Here is a 25501-nt window from a genome sequence, read left to right as displayed (position 1 = left end):
TGGAACCGTCCATGGGTGCAGTCTGAGGGGGGCACTCATGTGGGGGTCTCTTGTCTGCAGGTCCCTTGCAGAGGGCAGATGCATCTCCTTTAGCCAATCCCAGGGCACCTGTCTGAGCCTCAGTTCTCCAATCTGTAAAATGAGTCAACAAGAGTACCTGCCTAATTTGTGGGAACTGGTGCCAGGAGAGGAGATGGAGGCCCCAGGCAGAGAAATGAAGGTGGGATAGGTCTGGCATATATAGACCCGAAGTAGCCTGTGTGAGGGGTGGGGTGTGTGGGTTTAAGTGGGTGCAGAGCTGGGCCGCTGGCTCTAACTGGGAAACTTGTCTGCCCTCCTGCTACTTGCCCCCAGCCCCTTACCCCAACTTGTGTCAATCAGGCCCAGAAACTGGAGCTTGTGGTTCAAGTTGGCTCCCCTCAAGCCTCAGCAGCCACTGCCTAGGTGGGCCTCGGGCAGCCAGTTCTGCTCTCTGTGCTCCGTTTCCCCATCTGGACAGCGACCACAGGAACTCCCAAGGCTCTGTCGTCGCTGTTGTGGGTGACCCCTCTCTCCTTCGCGTGCAACACGTGGACGTAAGGGGGGAGGGCGGCTGTTTGTGTAACCGTAAGGCGGGGGCGGTGACGCGCCCAGGATCGCCCTGGCCCCGGCCAGGCAGCGGCAGCGGGAGCACCCTGGGGCGCCACTCCGGCCCGCCTGCCCTCCCCCGGCAAGGGGCGGGGTTGCTGCCCGGCCGCCCCTTTTTCTGCCGGCCCGTCTGCGGTCAGGGACGGAAGCGGCGGACGGCAACTTCTCCAGCTCTGCTCTGGCCGCAGGTACGGGGCTGAGGAGGACAGGGAGCGGCCCTACCGGGTGCAGAGGGAGTGCTCCCCGGGGGCGCGGCGGGGCTGGCGGGGCTGGCGGGGCTAGGGGTTCTATGTGCCGTGGGAGGCTCAGGCTGTGTGTGTATGGGGGCGCACGTGGAGGGGAGTGAGAGGGCGGGCAGGGAGCATCGCTGGAGGGGGAGCATTTCTGGCTAAGAGTGGGGTGATTATCGAGGGAATCAGCTAGAGGGTAGCAGGAAAGAGGAGCATAACTGGTGGGGGGAGCATCTCAGGGGAGAGAAGAGTGGGAGGAGGAGGAGGAGGACGGGAGGAAATCAGAGCTGGAGGGGGAGCATGTGGGAAGGGAGTGGGCGCAGGAGAGAGGTGGAGAAGGGTGGAAAAGCTGGACAGATCGTCCAGGAGGGGAGCGAGGGGAGCGTAGCTAGGAGGGAGTGGGAGGATGGGGCTGAGGCAAAGGGAGAGACAGCCTATCTGGGGAGGGTGTGAGGACAGGGAGGGAGCCAGCCCCAGGAGGAGCATTGCAGGGGGAGAGTAAAGGATGGAGAAGAGGAGAGTGGAGAGGGAACAAGTCTGTGAGGGAGTAGGGTGGAGGAGGAAAGCTGGAGGGAGGAGCTCAAGGCCTGTGCTGGAGGAGGAATCTAGGTGAGACCCTGGGGTCAAGGAGTGCTGTGGGTTCTAGGAACTGGGTGATGTCAGGGGATTTAGTTGGAGTAAGGGAACAGCCGGAACAGCACTGCTGGGGACCAGGAGGGGCTCTCACTTCAAAAGCCCAAGCAGCCTAGCCCCTTGAGAAGAGGAAGCCTCCCCTGGTGTCAGGAGAGCATGGAGGTTTCCCCACACCCAGTGAGGGAAGGGGAAGAGGGGATTGCACAAAGCCCACAGCACTTGCCTCAAGCCTGTGGGCTTTGAGGACCCCCAGAGGTTCTCCTGGAGCGTCTGGAGGCCTGGGAGAAGTGAGGAGGCCAGGTCAGGCCAAGGCTGGTGGCTTAAGGAGTCTGATGGATTCTCAGAGCCTGGCTACTCCTGGGCGGATGGCCCAGGATCCCAGTGGGGACCCAGCCTCCCGTCATGGGGCCACCTTCCTTCTCTTGGGGAGAAGCTTCCCCTCTTCAGCCTCAGTTCCCCTGCTCAGAGGGGCCCTTGATAATTAGTTGGTGAAATTTCGGTCCCTTTTCTGTCCCCTGTCCTGGGTGACCGTAGACACTGGGCCTGATTTCCTCCTCCATGCTCTTCCACACCTCAGAGCAGTTGTGAGTCTGAGCTTGGTGAAGAATTCCTTTAAGAGGTACTTGTTTCATGCTGATCACATTTTTTTTTTCAGGACAAAATGGAGGCCCCAAGTGCAGTAACAAAAAACAATACTCGTTTCTGTTCGGTTTTGGAATACATGGAGGGACTTTTTCTTTAAACACATTGGGCTGAGTTGGGGAATTGGTTTGCGTTGAGGGAGGTGACCCAGTTGCTGAGAGATTGGGAGGCCAGCCAGGAATAATTTGTGACCACCCGGCTGGGTGCCTGGAGTTGACCACTGTCGATGGTGGATGGTGGAAGGGCAAGAGCACTGAGTTTGGAGTCTGACAGACCTGCTCTGCTTTTAAGCCTCAGAGGCTGTGACATCGGCTTAGCCCCCAAGTTAGGAGATTCAGAGAGTTGTGAGGGGGAGGTGAAATGTGAAAATTCTTTGTAAACAGCAAGCCACTGTAAATGATTAATATCAGTGCCTAATCTTATTCATAAGGAGCCCTGGTGGCGCAGTGGTTAAGTGCTCAGCTGCTAACGGAAATGTTGGCGGTTTGAACCCACTAGCTGCTCTGTGGGACAAAGATGTGGCAGTCTGCTTCTGTAAGGATTACAGCCTTGGGACCCCTATGGGGCAGTTGCACCCTGTCCTACAGGTCACTATGAGTCAGAATCCACTCGACATCTACGGGTTAATATTTTCATGGTTTTCTCTTTCTGGTTCTCCCACATTGTGTCTTCCTCCTCAGGCCCCTTGAGAGGGTTTACCTTTAACAGCCCCAGTATTAACACTGGTCCAGCCTTATTATCTTCATCTAATGAAGTTAGACTTTGCCTTCCATGGCAAGATAAAATCATCTTTAAGAGACTGTGCTGAACAGTCAGGGCCCGGAAAAGCAACAATGAATATTTTTGCATACCAGGAAGGAGGCAAAAGAGAAAGCAGAATTATAACCAAATAATACTTACGATACTTAGGTATTATTTAGTTAGGCTTTCAACTCCAAGAAGGCAGGGTATTAGTACCCTTTGGTGTTACTCTTAGGTATTAATGCCCTTAGGTATTAATGCCCTTAGGTATTAATTAGCTAAGCTATTAGTCCCTTGAAGTGTTTTAAACTGCTTTGTTCACTGTTGAAGCTCTACTGCCTGGCACATAAAAACCAGTTGCTGTTAAGCCGATTCTGACTCACGGTGTCCCGTGTGTGTCAGAGCAGAACTGTGCTCCACAGGGTTTTCAGCGGCTCATTTTTCAGAAGTAGATCACCAGGCCTTTCTTCCAAGGAACCTCTGGAAGGACTTGAACCTCCAACCTTTTGGTTAGCAGCTGAGCACGTTAACCATTTGCACCACCTCAGGGCTAGCACATAGTAGGCCTAAAGTAAATATTGTTGGAATGTTAAGGCTTGAAGGGCCCTTTGAGGTCACTGATGAGTTCACTTTATCACTTGACATTTGGGGAAGCAGGGTTGATGGGAAGGGACTTGTCCAAGGCCACACAGGCATTGAGTGGCTGAGCCAGAACTAGAACCCAACAAAAATATTAGAGCCAATACTGTGCCAGGCACCTTGTGCCCAGGACTTTATTTTTCTTTCACAAGAGCCCAAGAGATAGCTATTATCATTGAGGAAACAGGTTCAGAGAGATGAGGGGACTTATGTAAAGTCACACAGCTAGAAATCTCACCCTCACATAGAAATGGGGATTCTGGCTTTTCTCGAGCCAGTCTGCTGGGCGCCCCCCCGCCCCGGGGCAGCAGCTCTGGCCAGTCTCCAAGGTCACCACCTGGCCAGCTTCCCTCCTGGGCTGGATCTTCCTAGGCCCATGGGCATTCGTGCAGGTGAGCCCCATCAGGCATTCACCACGTGCCGCAGCCCCTGTAGCATTGTGCCAGCATATAGTAAGCACTGAGGAAAGTCTGTGGGGTGGATATAATCCAGGACTTTCCCACTCCAAAGCTCCTGAGTTTTCTACCCCATCTCACAGTCTGGTCCTCTGTTTTGCCCCATGGGGTATCTTGTGAAGCTCTGACAGCATGTGCCAGGTGGAGACCAGGAGGAACTAGGGGTGTCAGGCCTTGATTGAGAGGGGGCTGAGAAGGGCTGGCCTGGAGTTTAGGAAAAGGGGAATGTGAGTTGGGAGGGCTGAAGAGGTGGGTGGGGAGGGGAGGAGGAGCTTGTCCTTAGCCCTGTAGATCTGAATTCTGAGGTTCAGCTAACCCAGAGCCTCCCAATCCTCCTACAAGACATGTCAGGCCTGTCCAGCTGCCTTCTGGATTACTTGCTCACATTGTTCACCCACCTTTACCATCCCATTCTGGGAGGGGGCTGCTGGGGTTGCTGGAGCAGAAGCCCCTCCCCTTGAGGATTTTATTTCCCAGCCACCTACTCGGATCTGTAGACAAGTGCCAATTTTCATGGCCCTGTGAATCCATCAGAGTCCCTGGGTAGTGAAAACGGTTAACAGGGTTTGGCTACTAACCAAAATGTTGGAGGTTTGAGTTCACCCAGAGGTGCCTCGGAAGAAAGATCTAGTGATCTAGTTCCAAAAAACCAATCATTGAAAACCCTATGGAGCACAGTTCTACTTTGGTACACATGGGGTCACCATGAGTCGGAATTGACTCGATGGCAACTGTTTACTGGTGAATCCAAAGGGGTTATCTTGAATGATCTTTGCTGAGAACAATTTAATTATTAAATAAGGTCAGTGTCCTTAGAAGTTGAAACTCCAGCCAAATTTCTCTGGTCCCCAAATGTGCCCAGGGATAAGTTAGACTTTTAAAGAGACACAGTTAACTTTCTGAGGCCCTGAAATCCAGTGGAACCAGCTGCTGAGGGCTAAAAGAGGACTGAGTTTTTTAAGGAAACCCAAAAAAATCTCTCAGGCTGGGGATATTTCAAATACTACTACCACTATTAATACTAATAATAAAAATAATAGCTACCATTTATTGAATATCTGAAAAGTGCTAAAGCTTTATATGTTCCGATAAATTTAATCTTCAGAGCAATTTATGAGGTAGATAATATTATTATTCCCATTTCACAGTTGAGGAACCTAAGGATCAGAGAAGGTGAGTCACTTGCCTAAGGTACCACAGCTAGTACATGGTGGAGTCAGGATTCAAACCTGGTTTGTCTGAATCTGAAGTCCATCTCCTTTGCGAGCCTTTAGAATGTCTGCTCTCTCCTTTATTCCTAACTTCCTTCCATTTCTGTTTTCACTGAGTAGGGGACAGAAGCAAGCCCAGTTTGCCTGACGTTTGTCAGCCAGGCCCTGGATACCTGTCCCAGCCCAGTTTTGCCCTTGCCTTGTGGGCAGCCCTCACTTTCCCCATATGTCCCATGCAGAGGTTAATGATGAGCTTCCTTCCACAGCTGATGCCTGTATAGGAGGACACAGAGTTCAGCCTGGATTTGATCAATGTGGGAGTGGTGATGGGGGAGGGGAAGGATGTGGGGAGACTGTCTTTAGCCCCACCCTCTGGTGACATCACACAAGACACCTCTAGTCCCTGGTAGCCCCGCCCTTAGTGACCCTCACCTGTGGAGGTGCTACCCAGCACTTGGCATCTGGCCAATTTGCCCAGAGAAACCCCAAGGTAACCAGGTCAATTTGGGAGGCTTGGAGAGGGCCCATGGAGGTGTGTTAGGCTGGGATAGGATGCCTGGACAGGCAGGGCCTGGCAGCCTTGTGGGCAGACTGCTCAGATGATGCCTCGGTGGTACCCTCTGGATACCTCCCCTCATCCTGCAGCTGCTGCTTCATGCTTGCCCTGCCCCCTGCTTTCTCCTGGATTCATGGAGTCAGAAGATGGGAACTAATTCTGAAAACAGACCCATTTAGATGGAATGTGGCCTCTGGCCTAGGTCTAAAGGAAATATGGCAGCAGGACCTCTGCCAACCTGGTATGTTGTCTCTGGGTTCTATTCTTAGGGCCTAAATGTCTTGAGTGGGGCAGGGGAGGGTTGTGAGTAAAAGCTATCACTCACCTGAGGAGGCGTCTATGAACCAAAGCTTCATTGATGTGGAGCGAGTGGTAACGAAGGGAGACTGAGGTCCCTGCATGCGAGTAAACTGCTGGAAGCCTAGGGAAATAATTTATGAGAAGGGACCTGCTTCTAGACCAGGATTTTCCAGAGGAGTTCTGTGGGATGTAGATAGGTGTAACAGGGCAGGGCAGCAGCAGAGTGGCTGAGAATGTCTGTGCTCTGCAGTCAGAGGCCTGGATTCAAATTCCGGTTCCACCACTCTGTCTGTGTGTGACTGTGGGTAAGGGACTTAACCCCTCTGAACTTCAATATTCTCAACAACAAAATGGGCATAGTAATACCTACCTCACAGGCTAGTCATGAGAATTAAATGCACCAAAGCTGTAAAGAGTTGAGCATAGAGTAGATGCTGCTTACATTTCACCTGGCTTTATAAAAGAAATATTACTGGGAAAGGAATCCTTGGGCACATAAGCTTGGCAACTGCGGGTTAAAGCTAAGCAGGCTTCTTTACTACAGGACTTTCTGGAACCTTTAACGTACTCTTAGACATTGGGAAGTTCCAAGAACAGATCACAAGGACCAGGGAAGTAGGTATCCCCAGAGTACCACTGCATTCATTATGTCCTGGCCTCTGCCCCCCATGGTAGGTTGGGCAACTCTGGGAAAGGCCTTCCTGTCTGTGGCCTCTGGTTTCCTCAACATAAAACAAAGGAGCTGCATGAGATGATCTGAAAGGCCTTTTCTTCTGGCCCCCTAAGGTTCTGACAAAAGTTGTGTGCAAGGGTGGAGAGCAGATTGTTGAGGTTGAAACCCAGTCTATTAGAAACCCAATGCTGGCTACCCAGCGAGCAAGGTGAGCCAGGGGGTTCTTTTGCTCTGGATGTAGCAGCTCCACTAATTAATTCATCAGCAAGGTCTGCTTCCTAGACCTGCCTGTGCCAGGCTCTGTGGGGGATAGGAAGTAGACAAGTTCTGTACTCCCCTGTTGTAGCAGCCATTCTGCATAGTAATTACTTATTTAACACCTGACTGCACAAGGCCAGGGGAGTCCCTGGGTGTCGCAAATGGTTAAGCTCTCGACCACTTAGCTGAAATGTTGGCATTTGAACTCACCAAAAGGTGCCTCAGAAGACAAGCCAGGCAATCTGCTTCTGAAAGGTCACAACCTTGAAAACATTAGGGAACAGCTCTACTCTGCACACAAGGGGTCACTGTGAGTTGGAATCGATGGTAACTAACAACAACAACACAAGGCCAAGGACCAGGGCTGACTCCAGAAGTGTTATGCAGCAGGAGCCTAGGGATGCAAATCAGGCTGAAGGGAGGCTGGGGGGCTGTCTTGACACCACTTCTGCATAGCAAGTACCCTGCATATACTTGGACTGTGTGTGAATTATTTGGGTGGCTTTGGGAGGTGATATGGTGCTGGTGGTGGTAGGGAACCTGAATGCTTTATTCTTGCCTGAATTTCTTTGCCTTCTATGATGCCTGGTGCAACAGTAGTTAAAATAAATAACTGATTAACAGTAGATAGAAAGCCTGGGCACTCAGTCCAAGAGGCTTGTTGGACGGAATTTATTAGGGGGGGGGAAGGGGAGTTGTGTGGCAGGTGCTAGTTTTTCAATAGATATTTGAATTAATGAATGACAGAATGAATGATGATAAGCCTGAATTAAGCAACCTGTACCAGGCAAAACAGTACATCATGATTAATAGCACTTGCCACCTCGTCTTTGATTTGATGCACTGAAAACTAATGACTGAAGACCAGATGAGTTGTAGAATGACATCGAGGACATCATACATGAAGAAAGCAAGAGGTCATTAAAAATACAGGAAAGAAATAAAAGACCAGAGTGGATGTGAGAAGAAACTCTGAAACTTGCTCTTGAACATAGAGTAGCTAAAGCAAAAGGAAAAAATGATGAAGTAAAAGAGCTGAACAGAAGATTTCAAATTGTGGCTCAAGAAGACAAAGTAAAGTATGATGATGAAATGTGCAAAGACCTGGACTTGGAAAACCAAAAGGGAAGAACACAGCGTTTCCAAGCTGAAAGCACTGAAGGAGAGATTCAAGCCTTGAGTTGCAATATTAAAGGATTCTACACGGAAAATATTGAACAATACAGGAAGCATCAAAAGAAGATGGAAGGAATACACAAAGTCATTGTACCAAAAAGAGTTGGTAGATGTTCAACCATTTCATGAGGTACCATATGATCAAGAACTGAGGTAGCACATGATCGAGAAATCCACACTGCACTGAAGGCATCGGTGAAAAACAAGGCTCCAGAAATCAATGGAATACCAATTGAGATGTTTCAACAAACGGATACAGCACTGGAAATGCTCACTTGTCTGTGCCAAGAAATTTGGAACACAGCCACCTGGCCAACCAACTGAAAGAGATCCATATTTGTGCCTATTCCAAAGAAAGGTGACCCAACAGACTGTGGAAATTATTGAACAATATCATTAATATCACATACAAGTAAAATTTTTGCTAAAGATTATTCAAAAGCAGCTGCAGCAGTACATTGACAGGAAACTGCCAGAAATTCAAGCTGGATTCAGAAGCGGACGTTGAATGAGGGATAATGTTGCCATTGTCAAATGGATCTTGGCTGAAAGCAGAATACCAGAAAGATGTTTACCTGTGTTTTATTGGCTATGCGAAGGCATTTGACTGTGTGGATCATAAAAAATTATGGATAATATTGGAAAGAATGGGGATTCCAGAACACTTAGTCATGCTCATGAGGAACCTGTATGTGGACCAAGAGACAGTTGTTTTGTGGTTTGAAATCAGGAAAGGTGTGCATCAGGGTTGTATCCATTCACCATATTTATTCAACCTATATGCTGAGCAAATAATCCGAGAAGCTGAAGTTGGACTATCTGAAGAAGAATGAGGTATCAGGATTGAAGAAAGCCTCTTTAAGCACCTGCTGGATTTGTAAACTTTCACTTAAAGCACAATAAAAATAAAAAAAAAAGAGAGTCACAAAAAAAAATTGTGTTAACAAGCAACGGATGTCACTTTAAGAACTAATGTGTACCCTACCTGAGCCATGGTGTTTTAAATCGCCTCATATTTTTTTTTTTTTCATATGCATGTGAAAGCTGGACAATGAATAAGAAAGGCAAAAGAATTGGTGCCTTCGAATTATAGTATTGGGGAAGAATATTGAATATACCATGGACTGCCAGAGGAAGTAACAAAATCTATCTGGGAAGAAGTACAGCCAGAATGTTCCTTAGAAGCAAGGATGGAGAGACTTCGTCTCATGTACTTTGGACATGTTAACAGGAGGGACCAGTCCCTGGGGAAGGTCATGATGCTTGGTAGAGTGGAAGATCAGCAAAAGAGAGGAAGACCCTCAATGAGATGGATTGACACAGTGGCTGCAACAATGGGCTCAAACATACCAAAGATTTTGAGGATGGCGCGAGACCGGGTGGTGTTTCGTTCTGTTGTACATAGGGTCACTGTGAGTCAGAAATGACTCGACGGGACCTAACAACAACAATAACAACCTCATCTTACAAAGGGCAGTTTAGGTAGCAGTTAAGAGCGTAGACTGAGTTGGGATTGTGCCTCTGCCACTTTCTAGCCAGGTAGCTGGGCAAGGTACCTAACTTTTCTGTGCCTCTATTTCCTCATCTGGAAAATAGAAATAACCCAGATCTACCTCATAGGGTGTTTCAAGGCTTAAATGAGTCAATTAGACATGAAGGTGTAACACAGTACCTGGCACATAGCGAGTTCTATTTAAGTATTTGCTGTTATTTGTTTTCCTGTCTGTAATCTTCACCAGACCATGAGGTCCCTGAGGGCAAGGATCAAATCTCTTTTTACTTGACTCTTCTTGCACCCAAGCATAGGGCCTGAGGCAGAGAAGGGGTTCAGTAAGTGTTGGATAAACTAGTGAATGCTACACTGTGTAACTCATTATAAGTCGCTATTAGTGGGAATGGACTGGATGGTACACAACAACACAACATTATACATGCCTTAAGAAATTAGGGGAAAGGAGAAGGCAGTCCGAGACATCGTTTGGAGGTGGCAGCTTGTACTGGCCTTCAAACACTTCCGTGGAGGGAAGGGAAGTTAGCACAGGGTGTGGCATTTGGGTTCGGTTGGAAATGAGGGTGGGAGCAGATCATGGGGGGCCTGGATTTATTTGGAATCAACAACCACACGGGAGTGTGGGAGGACTGGGTTGTGGAGTACTTCTGAACAGGGGCATGACTGAGGGAAAGTACAACTAGATCAATTGTTAGCCGGGGACTTTAAGGAAGAAGTGGCTTTCTGAGTTGGGTCTTGGAGAGTATGAGCGGGTGTTATGTCATTTTTTTCTTTTTTAATTCAACAAACATTGAGTACCAGCTACCTGCAAAGCACCAGGGGCCTACAAAATAAGGAGACAAACTGCTTATCTTTGCTGAGTTTAAAATAACAAATCCATGAGAGGTGTTATAATGGTCAAAGGGTAGTTATGCCTCAAGTAGAATTGTCATCATAGGGGATTCAGGAGGCTAGGGAAAGCATAACAGAATAAATGGGTTTTGGGAGATGAAGAGGCATTTGCCAGGCAGGCAAGATGAGGAAAATGTCTCAGGCAGAGGCAACAGGTTGCGCAAAGCTATAGGCACGTGAGACAGCAGGCCCAGGAGTTTGATTAGCCTGTGGCTGAATTTGAAGTGCACTTTTTTATGGTTGAATAATAAGGCTGGAAAGGGTAGCAGGGATGAGATTGTGCAGAAGGGTCAGTGAGAGGCCCTGGCCATTCTGAAAGGGCTAAAGTTGGAGGCAGCAGGTCTGTTACGAGATCATTGTCTCCACCCAAGTGAGTGCTGATGGTGGTATGAACACAGGGCTAGGAGAGCCTGTCACCCTCTCATGTGTTCAACATGCCAGATCTGTGCTTTAGGAAAGAAAACAGCTGGGGCTTTTGTGTGGAGCCTTGAATGGGAGTAACTAAGGCAGGGAGTCTAATGAAGAGACTGCTACTGTAGAGTGGGTGGGGGAGGGGGAAGGGAGGTCAGGAGGTAGTCATTAATTAATGCATTCCTCAAACATTATTGAGCACCTACTCTGTGTCAGGCAGTGTTATAGGCACTTGGGATACATCAAGGAACAAAACAGACCGAGATCCCTGTTCTCATGGAGCTCCCCTCTCCTCTTAGACCCAGTGGAGGCATAAGGGGGTGGGGGGAGGGAGTAGGACCTGGCATCAAAGCCCCCCCAGCTGCTGCTTGTGCGCTGATGACATCAGGCCACTGACTATGCTCTGGCCTCTCTCCTCAGCTCCCTGTCCGGGCCCACAGCCATGGCCACAGCAATGGCCCAGAAGCTCAGTCATCTCCTCCCTAGCTTGAGACACATCTGCCAGGAGTCTCAGCCATCTATGCAGCCAGGGCCTGTCTTCACGGTGGACCGGGCCGAGGTGCCACCCCTCTTCTGGAAGCCATACATCTATGTGGGCTACCGGCCACTGCACCAGACCTGGCGCTTCTACTTCCGCACACTGTTCCTGCAGCACAATGAGGTGGTGAACGTGTGGACCCACCTGCTGGCGGCCCTGGTGCTCCTGCTGCGGCTGGCCATCTTTGTGGGTACCGTGGACTTCTGGGGGGACCCACATGCCCTGCCCCTCTTCATCATCGCCTTTGCCTCCTTCACCTACCTCTCCCTCAGTGCCTTGGCTCACCTCCTGCAGGCCAAGTCTGAGTTCTGGCATTACAGCTTCTTCTTCCTGGACTACGTGGGTGTGGCCGTGTACCAGTTTGGCAGTGCCTTGGCTCACTTCTACTACGCCATCGAGCCCGCCTGGCATGCCCAGGTGCAGGGCATTTTCCTGCCTATGGCTGCCTTTCTTGCCTGGCTTTCCTGCACTGGTTCCTGCTACAACAAATACAGCCAGAAGCCAGGCCTGCTGGGTCGCACTTGCCAGGAGGTGCCCTCGGCGCTGGCTTATGCGCTGGACATCAGCCCTGTGGTGCACCGCATCTTGGTGTCCCCTGATCCTAGCTTGGACGACCCTGCTCTTCTCTACCACAAGTGCCAGGTGATCTTTTTCCTGCTGGCTGCTGCTTTCTTCTCGGCCTGTATGCCTGAACGCTGGTTCCCTGGCAGCTGCCACGTCTTTGGGCAGGGCCACCAACTCTTCCATGTTTTCTTGGTCATGTGTACGCTGGCTCAGCTGGAGGCCGTGGCACTGGACTATGAGGCCCGGCGGCCCATCTATGAGCCCCTGCACACCCGCTGGCCCCACAACTTCTTTGCCCTCTTCCTGCTTACTGTGGGCAGCAGTGTCCTCACCGCGCTCTTCCTAAGCCAGCTGGTGCGACGCAAACTTGAGAAGAAGGCCAAGTGAAGGGGGTGGCAGCTGCTGGGGAGGGAGGTGTAGGGGCTCAAGGGTCCAGGCTTGGCTCCAGGTGGGAACAAGGCCTGGTAAAGCCTTTTGTGTCTGGCCCGCGGTAACTCTCTGTGTACACCTCAGCTGCCAAGGGCAGCACTGGCTAGTCCTTGGATTTGGGGGTCGGCTGGGAGCTGCTGGGGTCCTCTCCTGGGTGTGCCCCAGCTCTCTGCCCTGGGAGAGGGAAAGAGATAAAGGTGTGGGGTACCCTGGCTAGTCCCTCCTTTGCTTCTCATTAGGGGTGGAGCTAGGGGCCAGCTTGGGCCAGGACCCTGGTTTGGAGTCCTCCCAGATTATTGGGGAGAAGGTGGAATTTAGGCTAGAATCGATTTGATCTGAGAGATAGGGGAGGCCTCAGCACCCCACTCTACCCAGATTTCATTGGTAGATGGGGAAAGTGTAGGCTTAAAATGTGTACAGGATGTTACTATCCCTTGAACCCTAGGCTGGGGTGTTGGAGCTCCAGAGAGCCCCCAGAGGTAGAAGATTGTGCCAGACCTACATGGAGCCTATCCAGTGCTGCTACACCCCTTCAGTCACCATCTCAGATGGTGAGCCCCAACTCTCCTAGCTCTGGCCTCCATGTCCACAAACCCTGCTCCCAGCTTCTCGCCTGGCTCCTTCATTCACGATTCAGTGATCCATTCAGCGACAGGCCACAGGCTGGGGATCAGTGCCAGATGATCGAGGCTTTAATCAGTGTTGCCCTGACCTCAGGGTCCTGGGCCGGAAAGGGTGAGTAGGAGTTTGCAGGTGGAGAAGAGGAAAGGCATTCCAGGCAGAGGAAAAAATCTGTGCAAGGCCCAGAGGTGGGGAAGGAGTTCTGTGGGGCTGAGGCTATGGATGAGCTGGACTCTAATGTGTCCTGGATGCAATAAAGTGACTGTGATAGCAACTGCCTCTCTCTGCTTTTTCTCTCCTGTCCCAGGGAGGGTGCCCTGGGTCCCCTGTGGGCTCCGGTAAGTGTTGGAGGAGGTTTTCCAGAGGAAAATGGGGCCCCTGGGGGTGGGGGCAGGGTGGGAAGGCAGTTCCTGTTTATCCTTGCCTAGGGGTTTTTTCTTTTTTTAGGGGTGGGCAGTAGTTAAGAGTTGGCTGCTAACCAAGAGATCATCAGTTTGAATCCAACAGACACTCCTTGGAAATCCTGTGGGGAAGTTCTACCCAGTCCTATAGGATCGCTACTCAACAGCAATGGTTTTTTTTTTTCTTTTTGGGGTTTTGGGTAGGGTGAGGGCCTTGCACACTTTTACTGAGGGACAGGGGAGGGGGACAGTTTTACAAAATAAGCTTTAAAGGAGCCTAAAAGAATGTGTTTAAAACATACACAATCCCACTTTATAATGTGACAAAAATTTTGTTTTTTGGACTTTTCTTCAAAGGTCAATATTTATAAAAATGCTAATTTTTATAATATTGCTTTTTTCCCCCGCAGTACACAACCAGTACATGTACGGTGGTGGTACAGGGAAGGAAAATTAGCAAGCACAAATAAGAACAAAACGAAACAAATGACTAAGAGATACCGCTCCGCTGCCAAATATCCTGGGGAGCCTTGTGATTGACAGATTTAAGGTGTATCCATTTAGGGTAGCGTTGCGGACCCCAGCTTTTGGGATGGTGGTGAGGATTCAGTGATGAGACAAGATTTCAGGCCCTGGGTAGTTCATTTACAGTTAAGTACAATTCAGCAAAAATAAAAAAATGCAAATTCCTTGTACAATGTCAAGAACCTTTCACACAGCATGGTTTCCGGAATATAACTCTTGAAAGAGATGATCAGAAATAACACGAACATCTTCATAAAAGGGAAAGGCACTACCCGTACACTGCACAGCAGCAGTTTTGATGGCTGAGGCGGGGTTTAAGGAAGGGGCGGGGCTTGAGCCGGGGCGGGGCTGACGATGGGGGAGGGGCCTGCGTGCGAGGCGCCCAGGCGTAGCTCCGCCCCCAGCGTTGGCGCGAGATCCGAACGCCGGCGGGCGCCGTTCTGGCGATTCCCTGAGGTGGTCCAATCCGCAGCTCCGTGCCGTGTTGACTTAGCCTCAGCGGCCATGAGGCGGAGAGGCCCCGAGGAGGAGGCTTGTGGCGTGTGGCTAGACGCGGCGGCACTGAAGAGACGGAAAGCACAGGTGGGAGGTAGGGGGATTGAGGGAGGGCGTTAGGGGCCTGGAGTGGTAAGAAGGGAGTTTTGGGGGAAACTGAGGTGCTGGAAGGGAGCCCTGGTGGCGCAGTGGGTAAGCGCTCAGCTGCTAATCAGAAGGTCGGCAGTTGAACTCACCAGCTGTTCGGCGGGAGAAAGATGGGGCAGCCTACTTCCTTAAGGATTACAGCCCTGGAAACCCTATGGGGCAGTTCTGCTCTGTCCCGTAGGGCCTCTAGGAGTTGGAATCGACTGGACGGCAATGGGTTTTGGTTTGGAGGTGGTGGAGATAAAGTTGGATAGAGAAAGGAGCAGCCTTGGGAGTTTAGAGGCGAGAGGGAATGGGGTCTGAAGAAGGTTTGGAGAGGATGAGAAAAAATGGGGGGCAGAAGGCAGCAGTAAACTGTGGAGGGATGTGGAGAGACGGGAACAGCAGGTTTTCGAGTTCTGGGAAGAAGGTGGAAAGAAAATTTGTTGTGAGAATTTTGATTAAGCTAAGCCCACTCCTCGAGAGGTCACAGTGCCTGCAAGACGGTAGGTGGTTGAAGAGGCTGAAGTATTGGAAGATGGGTGAGGATCCATATGCAAATTTGGAAAATTCTGACTCTGGGAGAGTCCCTTGCCAAGTTTCAGGCCACCACCTGCCTAGAACTAGTAACTCTGGTGAGGGGGGAGGGGGAGGATAAGAGAGACGGGAAGGGTACCAGATACTGTATTAAGTAGTTAATAGTCATTATATGTATTATTGTCCTTATGGGATGAGGAAACAGGTTAAGTGACTAAACCCAGGCTTGCCGAAGTAGAAGGGATGGTGTGCTGAAATATGTTATCTTGTTTTCATACAACAATGCTACATGGTAGATACCATAAGGATATCCATTTTACACATGAAAAATTGAGGCTCAAAGAGGCTAGGCCACACAGACACTAAGGACAGAATTCTTGTCCTCAAGGAGCTTATAGTCTTATGGGTGAAGAAAAGAGATATGCAGATGGTGACAATACTTAACATTAATGAGTGCTTAGTACATGCCAGGCACTTTGCTGGTACTTTACATGCCTTATCAATTATAGGTACTCAACAGAAATTCAATGACGTAGATAGTGTCATTATCCCTGTTTTATAGATGAACAAATTGAGGCTTAGGTTAAGAAATTTACCCACTTAAGCAGGGGCTGAAGCCCAGTTCTGACTGCTGTAAAGTCCAGAGCTCTTCACTACAAGGCAGAATAAGTAAGATATGGCCAGGTGAGTGGTCTCAAGGGAATTGTGATTAGTGGAGGCCAGAAAGATTACCAAGACCTGAGGTTATCAAGGAGGGTTTAATTAAGCAGGTACCAAAGGATTTAAGATTTGAAGAGCCTAGAAGAGAATGGTCTAAAGACCAGGTAGTTAACCAAAGTGTCTAAACCAGGCGTGAGAATCTTTCCTATAGGCAGCTGTAACTGCCGAACAAAATCAATCACAGACTATTAAAATAAAAAGCATCTTACAGCTAATGTCATTTTTTGAAATACAAAAAATGATCACCTTCTTTTAAAAATGTTTTTTAAACTTAAAAAAGAGACTGAAGTAATACATTCATGTGCAATATAGTTTTAAAATGTATAGGATATGTAATGAAACATCTCTCATATTCCTAAGGATCCTTCCTCTTTTTTGGAGGCCACAGTTTTCTTGTGTTTCCTTTCAGAGATACACAAGCAAATGCATATCTTTTATTTCTTACAAAAAGGTAGCATATTATACATAGTCTCCACTTTGCTTTTTTCACATACTGCATCTTATGGATCATTTTATATGCATTCATAAAGAGCGTTTCATTCTTTTTAAAAGGCTACTTTGTATTCCATTATATGGAATAGAATCCATTACAGTGTAATAGTATTACTATATATTTATATTCACTAGGCCCTGTTGGTGAAAGGGGAAAGCCTGGTGGCATAACGGTTAAGAGCTATGGCTGCTAATCAAAAGGTAGGCAGTCTGAAACCACCAGGCGCTCCTTGGAAACCATATGGTACAGTTCTACTCTGTCCTGTAGGGTTGCTATGAGTCGGAATCGACTCGATGGCAATAGGTTTGGTTTTTGGGTATTGGTGAAAGGAAGCCCTAGTGGCGCAGCGGCCAAGTGCTACACCTGCTGACCAAAATGTTGGCAGTTCAGATCCACCAGGCGCTCCTTGGAAACTCTATGGGGCAGTTCTACTCTGTCCTATAGGGTTGCTATGAGTTGGAATTGACCCGATGGCAGTGGGTTTGGTTTTGGTTGGTAATTGTATTATAGCAGTTAAAACGGTAATCTTTTTTTCCCAAATATACTGGGAAGGGCTAATTTATAGGTGGTAGGGAAATATACCGAAACCCTGTGGTGAAGTGGTTAAGTGCTACGGCTGCTAACCAAAGGGTAGGCAGTTTGAATCCACCAGGCGCTCCTTGGAAACTCTATGGGGGAGTTCTATTCTGTCCTATAGGGCCGCTATGAGTTGGAATTTACTTGACAGCACTGGGTTTTGGTTTAGGGAAATATACATATTTATCAAAAATGGTCAGAATGTGCAGTGGGTGTTTATTGTTTATTACTTGTGAATTAGGAATGTACCTACTCTTCACCGACATGGTTAGGTTTCAAAGATCACGTTATGTGAAAATTGGCATTTTGTGAAAATGGAAGATTACCACATCTGATCACAAAATAGAGGATGACTACATCATTATTGTTGTTGCTAGGTGCCATCGAGTCGGTTCCGACTCATAGTGACCCTGTGCCCAACAGAATGACACACTGCCGGGTCCTGAGCCAGCCTTACAGTCGTTGTTATGCTTGAGCTCACTGTTGCAGCCACTGTGTCAGTCTACCTCTTTGAGGGTCTTCCTCTTTTCTGCTGACCCTGTACTCTGCCAAGCATGATGTCTTTCTCCAGTGACTCATCCCTCCTGACAACGTGTCCAAAGTATGTAAGACGCAGTCTCGCCATCCTTGCTTCGAAGGAGCATTCTGGTTGTACTTCTTCTAAGACAGATTTGTTCGTTCTTTTGGCAGTCCATGGTATATTCAATATTCTTCGCCAACACCACAATTCAAAGGCGTCAACTCTTCTTCGGTCTTCCTTATTCATTGTCCAGCTTTCACATGAATATGATCCAATTGAAAATACCATGGCTTGGGTCAGGTGCACCTTAGTCTTCAAGGTGACATCTTTGCTCTTCAACACTTTAAAGAGGTCCTTTGCAGCAGATTTACCCAATGCAATGTGTCTTTTGATTTCTTGACTGCTGCTTCCGTGGCTGTTGATTGTGGATCCAAGTAAAATGAAATCCTTGACAACTTCAATCTTTTCTCCGTTTATCATGATGTTGCTCATTGGTCCAGTTGTGAGGATTTTTGTTTTCTTTATGTTGAGGTGCAATCCATACTGAAGGCTGTGGTTTTTGATCTTCATTAGTAAGTGCTTCAAGTCCTATTCACTTTCAGGAAGCAAGGTTGTGTCATCTGCATAATGCAGGTTGTTAATGAGTCTTCCTGCAATCCTGATGCCCCATTCTTCTTCATATAGTCCAGCTTCTCAGATTATTTGCTTAGCATACAGATTGAATAGGTACGGTGAAAGAATACAACCCTGACGCACACCTTTCCTGACTTTAAACCAATCAGTATCCCCTTGCTCTGTCCGAACAACTGCCCCCACATGTCTGTCAGTTTGTCATACTGTGGGGGCTTGCATGTTGCTGTGATGCTGGAAGCTATGCCACCAGTATTCAGATACCAGCAGGGTCTCTCATGGAGGACAGGTTTCAGCTGAGCTTCCAGACTAAGACAGACTAGGAAGAAGGACCCGGCAGTCTACTTCTGAAAGCATTAGGCAGTGAAAACCTTATGAACAGCAGCGGATATCTCATTATATAACTGCCAAATTACATCATTACATAACCGCGACATAACATTAACCATCAGAGCCAGCGTTACTCTTGCCTTGCACCTTGGCATTTGTTGCTTCCAGAAATATGTCATTAATGCACAAAATAGTTGGATAGTGAAGGATGTGATTTCTTCAATCTGCAAGGCATAACTCAGGCTAGTTCAGTGGATGGAGCCACTACCTGCTGCGACTTCCTGAAAAATGTTGCTCAAAACAAGCTTGTGGTTAGCAAGACAAGGGGTGGGGAGGGGTGTTGATTGGGGTTTTCAATATGGCTGAGCAGCCTGTTTCAGTGTCATGAAGAATGAAGAGCCAGGAGGAGGGGAGCTCATCCTTTGGACCTGGGGTCCCTGCGCTACAAGCTCCTAGACCAGGGGAAGATTGATGAGAAGGATCTTCCCCTGGAGCTGACAGAGAGAGAAAGCCTTCCCCTGGAGCTGGCACCCTGAATTTGGACTTCTAGCCTCCTAAACTGTGAGGGAATAAATTTCTCTTTGTTAAAGTCATCCACATGTGGTATTTCTGTTACAGCAGCACTAGATCACTAAGACACTGACAAAGATCAAAGACTATAGCCATCAGTATGGATTATACCTCAACATAAAGAAGAGAAAAATCCTCACAACTGGACCAATAAGTAATATCATGATAAACAGAGGAAATCTTAAAATTGTCAAGGATTTCATTTTACTTGGATCCACAGTCAACGTCAATGGAAGCAGCAGACAAGAAATCAAATGATGCATTACACTGGGCAAATCTGCTGCAAAAGACCTCTTTAAAGTGTTAAAAAGTAAAGATTTCACTTTGAGGACTAAGGTGAGCCTGACCCAAGCCATGGTATTTTCAGTTGCCTCATGTGCATGTGAAAGTTGGGCAGTGAAAAAGGAAGGCTGAAGAAGAATTGATGCCTTTGAATAAGGGTGTTTGTGAAGAATGTTGGATATACCATGGACTGCCAAAAGAACGAACAAATCTGTCGCGGAAGAAGTACAGCGAGAATGTTCCTTAGAAGCAAGCATGACTTTGTCTCATGTACTTTGGACGTGTTATCAGGAGGGACCACTCCCTGGGGAAGGACATCATGGTTGGTAAAGTAGAGGGTCAGCCAAAAAAAGGAAGACCCTCAACAAGATGGATTGGCACAGTGGCTGCAGCAATGCGCTCAACATAACAATTGTGAGAATGGTGTAGGATCTGGCAGTGTTTCTCATTCTGTTGTACATAGGGTCGCTATGAGTTGGAACCGACCCGATGGCACCTAACAACAACTGAGTGGTGCAAACCGTTAAGCACTACACTACTAGCCTAAAGGTTGGCGGTTCAAAACCACCCAAAGGTGCCTCAGATGACAGGTCTGGTGATCTGCTTCCAAGAGGTTACGGCCTTGAACACCCTATAGATGAGTTTTATTCTGCAGACATAAGGTTGCTATGAGTCGAAATCCACTCCACAGGCAACTAACAATGACAAATACCGCATGACCACATTCGCTGCCACCATTTACCCTTCTTATTACTGTATTGCCGAAGATACTTTAGGAGCTTTGGTTCCCTGACTACTGCTTGTTGCTCTGACTATTAAGACTTCCAGCCCAAAGTACTAAAGATTCCCTTTCATAGGATGCAGAAACCAGCCTCTTTCTCAAGTGATTATCAAATAAGCACATGATCATTTGAGTATTAATGTCAGGGATGGATAGGTAGTAGTTAGTGGCCAGTGTTTTAAAAACATGTCCCTTCCTATTTAATTCCTAAATAGAATTGTCTGTTATTTTTGAAAGGGTGGTGTGGGGGAGGGGTTGTAGTCCGATCAGTGGAAAATAGGGGCCTATGTGTGAAGCACCTTTGCTTTTCTTCTGGTCTGACTACCAACAGAAGCAAGACAGGTTGGCTTTATTACCTAGGCCTTAATATGGAGATTAATACTGGATTTGTTTTAATTTAAGCTTCTTATTACAAAAGTCCCCCACGTGTCTGTCAGTTTGTCATACTGTGGGGGCTTGTGTGCTGCTGTGATGCTGGAAGCTATGCCACTGGTATTCAGAAGCCAGCAGGGTCACCCATGGAGGACAGGTTTCAGCTGAGCGTCCAGACTAAGACAGACTAGGAAGAAGGACCCAGCAGACTACTTCTGAAAGCATTAGCCAGTGAAAACCTTATGAATAGCAGCGGAACATTGTCTGATATAGTGCTGGAAGATGAGCCTCCCAGGTTGGAAGGCACTCCAAAGATGACTGGGGAAGAGCTGCCTCCTCAAGTAGAGTTGACTTTAATGATGTGGATGGAGTAAAGCTTTTGGGACCTTTGTTTGCTAATGTGGCATGACTCAAAATGAGAAGAAACAGCTGCAAACATCCATTAATAATCGGAACCTGGAATGTACGACGTAAGAATCTAGGAAAACTGGAAATTGTCAAAAATGCAATGGAACACATAAACATTGATATCCTAGGCATTAGCGAACTGAAATGGACTGGTATTGGCCATTCTGAATTGGACAATCATGTAGACTACTATGCTGGGAATGACAGCTTGAAGAGGAATGGTATTGCATTCATCGTCAAAAAGAACATTTCAAGATCTATCCTGAAGGACAACACTGTCAGTGATGGGATAATATCCATAAGCCTACAAGGAAGACCAGTGAATACGACTATTGTTCAAATTTACGCACCAACCACTAAGGCCAAAGATGAAGAAATAGAAGATTTTTATCAGCTGCTACAGTCTGAAATTGATCGAACATGCAATCAAGATGCATTGATAATTACTGGTGATTGGAATGCAGAAGTTGGAAACAAAGAAGAAGGATGAGTAGTTGGAGAATATGGCCTTGGTGATAGAAACAATGCTGGAGAGCGAATGATAGAATTTTGCAAAACCAACAACTTCTTCATTGCAAATACCTTCTTTCACCAACATAAACGGCGACTATACACATGGACCTCGCCAGGTGGCACACACAGAAATCAAATTGACTACATCTGTGGAAAGAGATGATGGAAAAGCTCAATATAATCAGTCAGAACAAGGCCAGGGGCTGACTGTGGAACAGACCATCAATTGCTCATATGCAAGTTCAAGCTGAAACTGAAGAAACTCAGAGCAAGTCCATGAGAGCCAAAATATGACCTTGAGTATATCCCACCTGAATTTAGAGACCATTTGAAGAATAGATTTGACGCATTGAACACTAGTGACTGAAGACCAGAAGAGTTGTGGAATGACATCAAGGACATCATCCATGAAGAAAGCAAGAGGTCATTGAAAAGACAGGAAAGAAAGAAAAGACCAAGATGGATGTCAGAGGAGACTCTGAAACCTGCTTTCTAACATCGAGCAGCTAAAGCAAAAGGAAGAATTGATGAAGTAAAAGAACTGAACAGAAGATTTCAAAGGGTGGCTCGAGAAGACAAAGTAAAGTACTATAATGACACGTGCAAAGAGCTGGAGATGGAAAACCAAAACGGAAGAACACGCTTGGCGTTTCTCAAGCTGCAAGAACTGAAGAAAAAATTCAAGGCTCAAGTTGCAATAGTGAAGGATTCCATGGGGAAAATACTAAACGAAGCAGGAAGCATCAAAAGAAGATGGAAGGAATACACAGAGTCATTATACCAAAAAGAATTAGTCAATATTCAACCATTTCAAGAGGTGGCATATGATCAGGAACTGATGGTACTGAGGAAAGAAGTCCAAGCTGCTCTGAAGGCATTGGTAAAAAACAAGGCTCCAGGAATTAATGGAATATCAATTGAGATGTTTAAACAAACAGATGCAGCGCTGGTGGTGCTCACTCGTCTATGCCAAGAAATATGAAAGACAGCTTCCTGGCCAACTGACTGGAAAAAGACTGGAAGAGATCCATATTTATGCCTATTTCCAAGAAAGGTGATCTAACTGAATGTGGAAATTATAGAACAGTATCATTAATATCACACACAAGCAAAATTTTGCTGAAGATCTTTCAAAAACGGCTGCAGGGAGCTGCCAGAAATTCAGGCCAGTTTCAGAAGAGGATGTGGCACCAGGGATATCATTGCTGATGTCAGATGGCCCCTGGCTGAAAGCAGAGAATACCAGAAGGATGTTTACCTGTGTTTTATTGACTATGCAAAGGTATTCGACTCTGTGGATCATAACAAATTATTTATAACATTGCGAAGAATGGGAACTCCAGAACACTTAATTGTACTCATGAGGAACCTTTGCATAGATCAAGAGGCAGTTGTTCAGACAGAACAAGGGTATACCGATTGGTTTAAAGTCAGGAAAGTTGTGCGTCAGGGTTGTATTCTTTCACCGTACCTATTCAATCTGTATGCTGAGCAAATAATCTGAGAAGCTGGACTATATGAAGAAGAATGGGGTATCAGGATTGGAGGAAGATTCATTAACCTGCATTATGCAGATGACACAACCTTGCTTGCTGAAAGTGAAGAGGACTTGAAGCACTTGCTAATGAAGATCAAAGACCACAGCCTTCAGTATGGATTGCACCTCAACATAAAGAAAACAAAAATCCTCACAACTGGACCAATGAGCAACATCATGATAAACGGAGAAAAGATTGAAGTTGTCAAGGATTTCATTTTACTTGGATCCACAGTCAACAGCCATGGAAGCAGCAGTCAAGAAATCAAAAGACACATTGCATTGGGTAAATCTGCTGCAAAGGACCTCTTTAAAGTGTTGAAGAGCAAAGATGTCACCTTGAAGACTAAGGTGCACCTGACCCAAGCCATGGTATTTTCAATTGCATCATATGCATGTGAAAGCTGGACAATGAATAAGGAAGACCGAAGAATAATTGATGCCTTTGAATTGTGGTGTTGGTGAAGAATATTGAACATACCATGGACTGCCAAAAGAATGAACAAATCTGTCTTAGAAGAAGTACAGCAAGAATGCTGCTTAGAGGCAAAGATGGCAAGACTGCGTCATACATACTTTGGACATGTTGTCAGGAGGGATCAGTCCCTGGAGAAGGACATCATGCTTGGCAGAGTACAGGGTCAGCGGAAAAGAGGAAGACCCTCAACGAGGTGGATTGACACAGTGGCTGTAACAATGAGCTCAAGCATAACAACGATTGTAAGTGTGGCTCAGGACCGGGCGGTGTTTCATTCTGTTGTGCATAGGGTTGCTGTGAGTTGGAACCGACTCGATGGCACCTAACAACAACAACAACAACATTACAAAAGTAGGAGCCCCGATGGCACAGTGGTTAAGCACTCAGCTGCTAACCACGAAGTGGCGGTTTGAACCCACCAGCAGCTCTGAGGGAGAAAAGACCTGGTGATCTGTTCCCATAAAGATTATAGCCTAGGAAACCCTCTGAGAGAATTCTGCTCTGTCATTCAGGGTTGCTATGAGTCAGAATGGAGTTGATGGCACATGACAACAGTATAAAAGTTTGTAGAAGTTTTACAATTACACGTTTGTAAAAAAAAAAAAAATCAAATAGGGGATTTTATTGAGTAGAAAACAAAAAGTCTTACTGTTGGTAGCTAATGTTAACAATTTGACATCCTTCAGGACATTTTCTACATGTATATAAATGTACATATTTTTACCCCAAAATGGGATTATATGAAACATATTGTTCTGCCACTCACCTTTTACTAAATATACAATGGACAGCTCTCCATGTGAAACATAAGTTTTAGTATGGGTTTCTTTGAAAGGCCACTTTATATAGTTTTTCAAATTTTGTACTTCAGCTTTGCTTCTTCTGTATTAAAACATTGAGAAATATTTCTAGAAAGTTTTTCTAGAAATTAAACAGGCAAAAAGATTTAGTATGTGATTTGTACACTTGCTGTCTCAAAGAAAAAAAGCAAAACCAAACCCATTGGCATCAAGTTGATTCCGACTCAGCGATCCAACAGGACAGAGTAGAACTGCCCCACAGAGTTTCCAAGGAGCGCCTGGTGGATTCGAACTGCCAAGCTTTTGGTTAATAGCTGTAGCTCTTAACCACCATGCCAAGGCAAATTATATTTAAAATATTGTTATGATTCAAAAATATTTTTTTATTCTCACCTATAATGCATTTTAGGAGCTCAGGTGCGCAGTGTTTTAAGAGTTTGGCTGCCAGCCAAAAGGCCAGCAGTTTGAAGCCAGCAGCCTCTCCTTGGAAACCCTACGGGGCAGTTCTACTCTGTCCTATAGGGTCACTATGGGTTGGAATCAACTCAACAGCAATGGGTTTACAATGCACTGTAGTTTCTTACTCTTGAAATATGTATCAGAGAAGGAGAAGCAGAGACAACTAAGAGAGGGTTGGAAATGTGAAGATATCAGAAATCTTGGCTGAGTCATTAGTGGTTTCTGGGCCAGAGCCTGGAGACAGAACACTGAGTGTATTTTTGGTATTCTGCACCTTTCCTAACATTTAGTCAGTCAGGGAATCCTCTGGACTCTGCCTTCACATGTGTTCAGAATTTTATCATTTCCTGCCACCTCCACCACTGTTACCCTACAGCCAGATTGATCCTTTGATCATTCTTAAGTTTAAAACCATCTAGTAGTTTCCCATCTTGTAGTAAAAACCAAAATCTCTTGAGGCCCACAGGGCATCATCTGGCTGTGTCTGGCCTCCCCCTCCTCTGAGACCTCCTCTCCTCTTGTCTCTGGCCCCCTCTATTCTAGCCATACTGGCCTTCCTGTTCTTCAAGCCTTGTCCACCCCTGCCTGGGCCTTTGTATGCTTCTGCCTGGAGTAGAGATTCGGTTGCCATGTGGGTTTGTTACTTTATTTGTTTAAAGATCAGTTTATCCGTGAGTTCTTTCTTCACTGTAACAACCGTTCCCTAGCTCCCTACTCTCCATACTCTCTAACCGTCTTACTCTTGCTTTTTTTCCATGGCGCTTTCTCTTCATATCACAGACGTACTGTATATTTATTTGTTCCCGTTTGTTGTCTGTCTTCCTCTACTAGAATGAGTGCCGC

The 25501-nt window shown here is 46.9% G+C and overlaps 2 protein-coding genes across 2 annotated transcripts in view; both read left to right on the top strand.

The window, feature by feature from the left end:
• Positions 1-758: 758 nt before the first annotated feature.
• PAQR7 (progestin and adipoQ receptor family member 7) lies at positions 759-13373 on the top strand. The gene is made up of 2 exons (XM_049875899.1): positions 759-815; positions 11374-13373. The coding sequence occupies exon 2, from the start codon at positions 11396-11398 to the stop codon at positions 12440-12442; it is 1047 nt and encodes a 348-aa protein (XP_049731856.1). The 5' UTR covers positions 759-815; positions 11374-11395; the 3' UTR covers positions 12443-13373.
• Positions 13374-14496: 1123 nt separating this feature from the next.
• Positions 14497-25501, top strand: part of AUNIP (aurora kinase A and ninein interacting protein) — a 41074-nt gene continuing 30069 nt past the window's right edge. The window contains exon 1 of the mRNA XM_049878324.1: positions 14497-14613. Coding sequence (XP_049734281.1) covers positions 14536-14613 — 78 coding nt within the window. The 5' untranslated portion in view covers positions 14497-14535. The remainder of the gene's footprint in view (positions 14614-25501) is intronic.

This window comes from Elephas maximus, chromosome 3, assembly GCF_024166365.1.
Source record: "Elephas maximus indicus isolate mEleMax1 chromosome 3, mEleMax1 primary haplotype, whole genome shotgun sequence".
NCBI lineage: Eukaryota > Metazoa > Chordata > Mammalia > Proboscidea > Elephantidae > Elephas > Elephas maximus.
This window is presented reverse-complemented; position numbering and strand designations above follow the sequence as displayed.

Excerpts from the sequence above, each read along its gene's own strand:
- PAQR7 (XM_049875899.1), top strand. The coding sequence starts at position 11,396 with ATGGCCACAGCAATGGCCCAGAAGCTCAGTCATCTCCTCCCTAGCTTG.